The sequence below is a fragment of the Zingiber officinale genome, chromosome 5B (genome assembly GCF_018446385.1).
Source record: "Zingiber officinale cultivar Zhangliang chromosome 5B, Zo_v1.1, whole genome shotgun sequence".
Taxonomy (NCBI): domain Eukaryota; kingdom Viridiplantae; phylum Streptophyta; class Magnoliopsida; order Zingiberales; family Zingiberaceae; genus Zingiber; species Zingiber officinale.
This window is the reverse complement of record NC_055995.1, coordinates 28,012,595-28,020,349: the sequence shown is the minus strand read 5'-3', so window position 1 is coordinate 28,020,349 and position 7,755 is coordinate 28,012,595. Positions and strand designations below refer to the sequence as shown.

Genomic DNA, 7,755 nt, shown 5'->3' with positions numbered 1-7,755 from the left:
CATAAATATGAATTCCGAGTCTTAAATTCCCAAATTTAAGGCATTTGCTAATGTTCAAAAGTTACCACAAACCGTCAAAATTTTCTTGATAACACAATCTTGAATATTCCAACACTTTCAAATAAGTGAGCTGCAAATAGGAATTTTCTCAGGAGAACATCTCCATCGGTCACAAAACATAAGTTACACCTTGCTACTAAAATTAGCTTCAATGAGAAGTACAATTGAAGGAAGAAATCGCTGCAGTGCAATTGAAGAAGTCAGCATGCGCTAATCCTTTTGATCGTATTTTGGAGGTCTAAGAACATTCCAGTCCAGTTTTTCACGTTTCTGTTGCTTATGAGAACCTGCTCTATTGCTCGACGATGAATGTTTACCCTCTTCGCCATGGATTTTCAGTATCTCGTTGGGTGTTGTTTTGTCGCTATCCACTTCTAGTTGCTTCCTCTTGAGGTCTGTATCCGAAGCATTGTTTGATCTACCTATTCTCGAGTCCATAGAACCTACTGATGTGGTTTCATCTGGTCTGCAACAGCCAAAATAAATTTATAAAAAAGGAGACAGTCCAATGCAAATGGGAAGCTCAGGTCCGGACTACAAAAAGTTTGGAATTACATTATATCCGACTCCTGACCATCAATACAAACAATGCAAATCTCATGAGCAAGAATCTTTATTGTATCGAATAATTGAACAGCAATTTGAACTTGAGCAGTTGCAAAAATAAAATATCAAATGCAATAATGAGAATCCTAAAAATATGTAGACCACGAGTAGTACCTAACGGAATCTCTGTTATTATTTGAAGCAGTGGCAGCATTTTGTTGATTATTTGCAGCCTCTTCATTTAGTTTCTGCAAGGAGAAAAATTATTAAACGAGGAGGTGAAATAGTCTAACTTGCAAAAAATGTAACTCACGTCTACTGAGGGATTGAAACTCTGGAAAGACATTCGACCTTTTAAAGCTCCTGGATGAGGATCACCTTCCATTATAACAATGCTGTGGGAAGAAATATAAGTAGAAGAGGTTCTTCAAATGTTAAATAAAGAGGATGATAATACAAAAAAAAGAAATGGATAGCTCAACCTCAAAACTGAAGAGGGAGTCCTAAAGACTAGAGAGCACAAATATGTTAAATTGAAATCATAATGAACAAAATTGAACAAACTAAAAGGTTAAGCAAATAGGCATAACAAATATAATTGCAATGTTGGAAAAAAAAACATATATTCAATTAAAGGATCGTCATAATATACAATATGGCTATGAACATATAACACCATAGGTCATTGAAACGTATAATCTAAAAGCATTATTGGTTCACAGGTTAATTATTTCATCATTCATGAATTCTAAAAGAAGAGAGCTATTCCTAGCACCCTACATATAATTACAAGATGAAACTGAAATACCCATTCTGAAATAATTGTCATTTCTCTTAATCTTGTTTAGGTATCCCTTTTATCAATTTTAGAAATATCTTCGCTATTCCTTTTATGAATCTGAAAAAAAAATATTTATTTTAACATAGTTAAGTTTAACTGAAGGGGTATTTTGATCTTCCCAAACATAGGAATGAAATGAAACATCCATTCAATAAACCAAACTGAGAGGTACATATTCTTATTCTATTCCTACTCTATTCTTTCTCCCAAGAATTACTATTCGACTCATTGTCAATTCCATTTCTGCAACCCAACTTGCTATAAAAGAATCACTATTATACATCACATCTGTACACGCTTAAATTGCAAATGGTTTCACCAACTGGACAGCAAGATTGGCATACATTATAGCAAGGGTTAACTCTTAATGATGGCCAAAGCAACAATAACCAACAATATTTCATCAAAATTTTCAGTTCACACCCATATGATAAAACAATTATGCAAATAGTCGATGAATTAGTGAAAAGGAATCCATGTGGGTCATTAAAACTATCATCACAAGTTAATTAATTACTCATGACTTGCAACAGAACTCCAAATTCTTCAACCAAAAGCATTCATGTCACCTGCAATGAGGTTTGCACACAACCAAAAGCCTATATCAGAAAATTCTTTATGGCCCTCTCATGTTGATACGCTTACAAGAGGACTAAAGAATAAATATCCATTGTGTAAGAACATAGGTCCTAAACGAACAGAACAAAGGTAAAATCTAGAAAGAGAAGGATAAACTAATACACCAGCGGCATAATACTAAAATAGAAACCTGATAAGGATCAATTCATAAGCAAAGAGAAGTTCTAATAGCAAGAGGGGAAAAACCCTAAAAGTGCACAGTCAGCATACCATCTTCTGGAAGGGGCTGGGGCGGCGGCGGAGTCTTCGACGGGCTTGTAGTTGTCGACTTCCTTAGGCTTATCTTCCTTCAAGGAAGCCCTTTGCATGAACTGGAAACCGAGAAAAAAATAGATCCATGGCTGATAGATTATCTCGTGGAAGAGGCGTGAAAGGAGAGAGAGTTTGGTGGTGGCGGAGGATAACGAGGACTCACCTTTAGGTTCTTAAGGGTGCTGGAGAGCTCGCGCTTCGCCATCGGATTTTCTCGCCGCCGACGAGACCCACGAGGGCAAGAAGAGGGGCGCGGTGGGGTGAAAGCGGCGGAGAGCAGCAGCTCGGATAGGCGAGCCGGATTCCTAGTGGATTTGGATCAGTGCATTCTTGTGAACACCGATCCGAATGGGTCTGTAAAATCCGGAATCGGAAAATCTTGGGGCCGGACCCACTGGAAACCCAACCCTCTCACTTTGGTGACTAAGGCGGTAAACCCAGCAAGTCAAGTTAAAAATTTGGAAAAAAAAAACCCCACAGACCATCTGTTTTATGAGAATGATAGAGGGCGCTCCTTTTTAACTTTGCAGACCTTGTACCATGTGAGACAAGGGAGAGAAATTTAAGAGGAGAAGAATGGACCGGTACAAACTAGTTTTAATTTTTAAATATTATCTTTATTTTTTTTTATAGAATAAGATTTTAATATTTTTATAATTTTATATTTATCTAATGATATTTACAAAAATTAAGAACAAAATTATACATGACTCCGTGTCCCTGATAACGGATTCTCCCTCATAAATAATTAATTTAATTATTTATATAAAATATTAAATTAATAAAAATAAATAGTACACTTAGCTAAAAGACTATCCACAAATTAGGTAAGGGTGCACCAAACTCATGCAATAGTATAATGCTAGGATGACGTTAGGATGACGTTCGAGAATCCTATCAGCAAGATTCTCCCTTATAAAAAATTAATTTAATATCATAATTGATTTTAACCAAAAAGTCGAGAAAATTATGTTTTTTAACATCACCGACCCAAGGTATTTATGTGAGACTAAAGAAAACTCTAGATTTTTAATTGATTAATGGAAAAAAATTTCAATAATACACTACAGTTGAATCTCAAACTCTAAATCCCTAATTGATTAATGAGAAAATCTCAATAATACGTCGGAACTGAGTCTCAAACTCTAGATCACTGATTGATTAATGAAAAATTTTTCTAATAATACACCGTAGCGCAGTCTTGAACTATAGATTCTTGATTGATGCGTTTGTGAAAATTACTAATAAAGCTTAAAATTATTTTTGGCGTGAAAAGAAAAAAAGACATTAAAGTAATTTATTTTGGGCTTCACCAAAATTAATTAGTAAAGGAGGTATATTCTTAATAAAATAGTAAGATTAAAGAGAGCCCTATTTTTTTCTTATTTTTATAACGAGCACCCTATTTGATTCTGATTAATATTAAGTAATATTATATAGATAAAAATTAAAAGAATTTTTTTAACAAATCATTATAAAAGGGTATCTAAATTCCTTGTAAAATGATATAATTATCCTCCGCTAAAAAGTAACAACTTATTCCTATTATTATCTCTCTATAATTTTTCTTGTCTAAATTGGCACATTATAACTACAAACCCGTATCTACTACACAATTATAATATGTATGGTATCGTAGTTGCTACAATTGAACTGTCACACAGTTGTAACAGCTATAGTTCCTTAATTATTATAACATGGAAAAAAAATTAAGACTAAAATTATTTGGAATATCCAAAAAAAGATTTAAATGATATTTTTTGAGCCTGTAACTTGTCGTTACATGTTCCACCCTATAACAAGTTGTATATATTTGAACGAGTTCCAATTTGATATATTGTACGTCTCGTAGTCCAACCTGAGTTAAAAGTATTGATCTGACAAAATTTAAGGTTTAACATTCAAGTTGTAATAGTTATAGTTTTGTAGCTGCTATCTTCGATTTGATATATTATGAGTCCCATGGATCAAGCCGAATCAAAAGTTATAACCTCTCAAAATTTACCCGCTATACACGTAGCAGTATGAAACCGTAGTTACTACAACTACAAGTTCAACTTTAAGATGTTATAACTTTTGATTCGAGTTGAATAACAAGACGCACAATATATCAAATCGAAGATCTTTGAATAAATTTTGATTTGATATATTGTACGTCTTGTGGTTCAAATTGATTCAAAAGTTATGGTCTCTTAAAGTTATAACTTGTAGTTGTAGCCGTTAGAATTTTATAGATGCTATAACATATATATAGGATAAATTTTGAGAGATCATACTTTTTTGACTTGAATTGAACCATGAGATGCATAATACATCAAATATAAATCTCTAAACAAGTTTCAATTTGATATATTGTGCATCTTGTGGTTCAACCTGAATTAAAAGTTATAACTTTTTAAAGTTGAACTTGTAGTTGTATTTTGAGAGGTTAATATAGTGTATGTCCCCGGTTCAATCCGAATCAAAAGTTATTGTTGGTGCATTTAACACTAATGGTAAAACCTAAGTTTTGATTAATAACAAGTGGATTAAAATTAGATGTGTTTGTAATCTAATCTTATTATCGAGTATGCAGGCTTGACTAACTTGACGAATCAAGAGGACCAGACACCAGGAAAGAAGTTCAGTCGGGATATACGATTTTCGATTGACGAAGTCCAGATGTGAGATTCTGATAGGAGGTTCGGATGTTCGATTCCTAATGGGTTGAAAAACTAAAAAATGTACCTCTATCTGATATACCCAGTAACAGAAATACATATCTTCTAGTGAAAATAATTGATACACCTGCAAATTTACAATGATTAATTTTCTATTATCTGCTTCTAACTTTCAAAATTAGAAAATGTACCTAAAAATATAAAGGTTTGAGATGTTGAATCCCAACTTTGAAATATATTCACTAGTAGACCATGAATTTGCTGAATATCTTGTGTGTCCAAAAATACAAAATAAAAGGATATTTAATGATCGCTTTGTGTCGATCATATAAACGAACTAACAGCAAAAAAAATCATTAAAGTGACCTAAAATTCTGGTCCATTGGAGTTTATGGCTAATATCAACGAATGACTTAAATTATTCAAAATATACATTATTAATATGAATAAACAAATGTATATATATGCACAAATAATGAGTCTAAGATTTTGACATTGATATAACAATATATTTTTTTTGACTTCTATATATTTATCAATAAGTTAGGGTGTTGCTAGTTTTTATATTGCAATACCACATTGATGTTGTTTTCCAGATATTTACTAAAACACGTTGAGATGACTTCTGTGTTTTTTAAAATTGGGTGGTGCTGATTTTGAGAAACCAACACCACATTAGTGGTGGTTTTCTAAAACTAGCACCAATATGTCCATTTTAAAACCAGCACCAATGTAATAATCAATAAGTTTTTTGAAAACTAGAACAGTATTGGTCTTTGCAAGCCAACACCAACGTGTAGTTGGTGTTGGCCTTTTTGCATGTCACAAGGCGCTCCAAATTAATAAAGATTGGAACCCATATAAGCTAAAGAAAATGCGTGTAGTAAGGAGTCCCAAGTCGTATTTTTCCAAGGATAACTAGTAAATGCGTGTAAATCCTAAAATTGGTTCCAATCAAAGTATTACATCACAAGATCAAAAAAAATAAGGTCAAATAAGGTTCATTCTCATCTAAACATGATCCATTTCCTTCTCATCAAATAAGCATCAATTAAATTCAGATTTAAATGCACCAATGAATCAATTAATGCAAATCTCTCATCTTCAGTCAACAATCAATTCCTAATCGCATTCAAATTCAACACTTAACTCATCCACCAAGTCTTCACTTCTCACTAACAATCAACCACATTCTACAAAGGTGAACAATGAAAAGTTTAAGTAATTCATTCATAAACCAAGCACATTCACAGCCACACCAAAATCCAATGAATCAAATAAGATGTTTCCTAAATCCATGAATTGAAACTAACTCTAACTTATAGAAACCTAAACAAAAGATACCAAGTAAGAAGAAAATTGCAAACTAAGTTAGTAGCTAAACATTACTTTAACTTCAGAAATCTTAAGGAATCAGAATTATAAGTCAGAAATCAGAACTGGGGTTTGCAGCAAAGAGAATCAAAATAGAATTGCATAAGGAAACTCAAACAAAACACAATAGCAAAGTAAAGAATCAGATCTGAGGATCTGAACAGGAACATCAACAATTCAAAGACAAAACAAATAAATCTAAACCCTAAGCATTCCTCAATCCGGATCCCGTAGCAAAAACTCCTCCAATCTGCTGTAAAACCAACAGAAATGCTCTCGGAACCCCTATAAGCATTCAACAACAATCAAACAAACTTCCAGCTATTTCCATAGGGCACTCACAGCTCACGGAAACCTCCGTTCAAGCTCCATCCATCTGGAAACCTCATCGGCCGAAGAAACAGAGCCCAGGTCCTGTGAAGTTGCAAACCAGATCGAATGGCCAATTCAACACAGTTTGGCTGCGGAATGGAGATCGGAAAAGATCCAGTAGCATCTGAGAAACCTCCCTTCAGCTCTGGTGGATGCGAAGATCGCCGATTGGGAGACCTCCACAATCGGAATCGCGGCGATGAAACAGAACCCAAATCGCCATTCGGGAAACCTCCCTCAAGCTCTCTGATCACCGGAAGATGAACGCCGGCAGCTGATGATCTTCGTCGTCGAAGAAACCAAGCTCTCGGATCTGGAACGTGGAATGGGAACTCGGCGCCGCTAAGGAAGAAGACGATGCTACAGTGAAGAAATCGCGAACGCCCGAGCCCAGCTACTGTAGCTTCTCACGCAGGTTTTTAAACCTCCTCAGTTCAGATCCAACGGCTGAGATTCATTTGGGCTAGATCAACGGTGGAAAGTCATCCAAAATCCAATCTGAATGTACTGATGTTGATCTAGGGTCTGGATCTACTCTCCTGTAGGTCGGATCGATCAGATCATCACTGGATGGTCCAGATCAGCCCAGTCTTCAATGAACGGTCCAGATTAATCCGGCTGGATCAATGGCTGGATGAACTCAGATCTGGATCAAAACTTCTGGATCTTCATAAATGGCTCAGATCTGCTCCCCTTTAAGTTGGATCGGCCAGATCTTCAACGGATGGCTTAGATCTACTCAATCTTGGATGAACGGCCTATAATGCTCCGAGGCTTGATCTTCTTGTTTAGCCCTTGATTTGAGCCCAAATGCAGCCTGATCTGATCGGGTCCATGACCCTTTTGATGCCTACAAAATAATAAGCAAATATTAGCATCAAATACCATGAAAATAGACTAATTTGCAATTAGGTCCAAAATTGATACAAAGTATAAAAATGTAGTGTAAATGTGGATTCTATATATGAAAACTACATCAAACCATGATTGTGTAAATGAGAATAGTATAGT

General features: G+C 34.8%; 1 protein-coding gene across 1 annotated transcript; it reads right to left on the bottom strand.

The window, feature by feature from the left end:
• Positions 1 to 61: 61 nt before the first annotated feature.
• Positions 62 to 2,696, bottom strand: LOC121984282. Its single transcript, XM_042537145.1, has 5 exons — positions 2,502 to 2,696; positions 2,297 to 2,397; positions 920 to 1,001; positions 781 to 854; positions 62 to 526 (listed from the first exon to the last, which is right to left on the bottom strand). Exons 1-5 carry the CDS (start codon positions 2,541 to 2,543, stop codon positions 271 to 273), a joined length of 555 nt encoding a protein of 184 aa, XP_042393079.1. The 5' UTR covers positions 2,544 to 2,696; the 3' UTR covers positions 62 to 270.
• Positions 2,697 to 7,755: the final 5,059 nt, after the last annotated feature.

Coding starts and splice junctions, on each gene's coding strand:
- LOC121984282 (XM_042537145.1), bottom strand. CDS start 2,543: ATGGCGAAGCGCGAGCTCTCCAGCACCCTTAAGAACCTAAAG. Junction 1,002..2,296: donor CCAGCCCCTTCCAGAAGATG/GTATGCTGACTG, acceptor TTCTTCCCACAG/CATTGTTATAATGGAAGGTG. Junction 855..919: donor GTTTCAATCCCTCAGTAGAC/GTGAGTTACATT, acceptor TTCTCCTTGCAG/AAACTAAATGAAGAGGCTGC.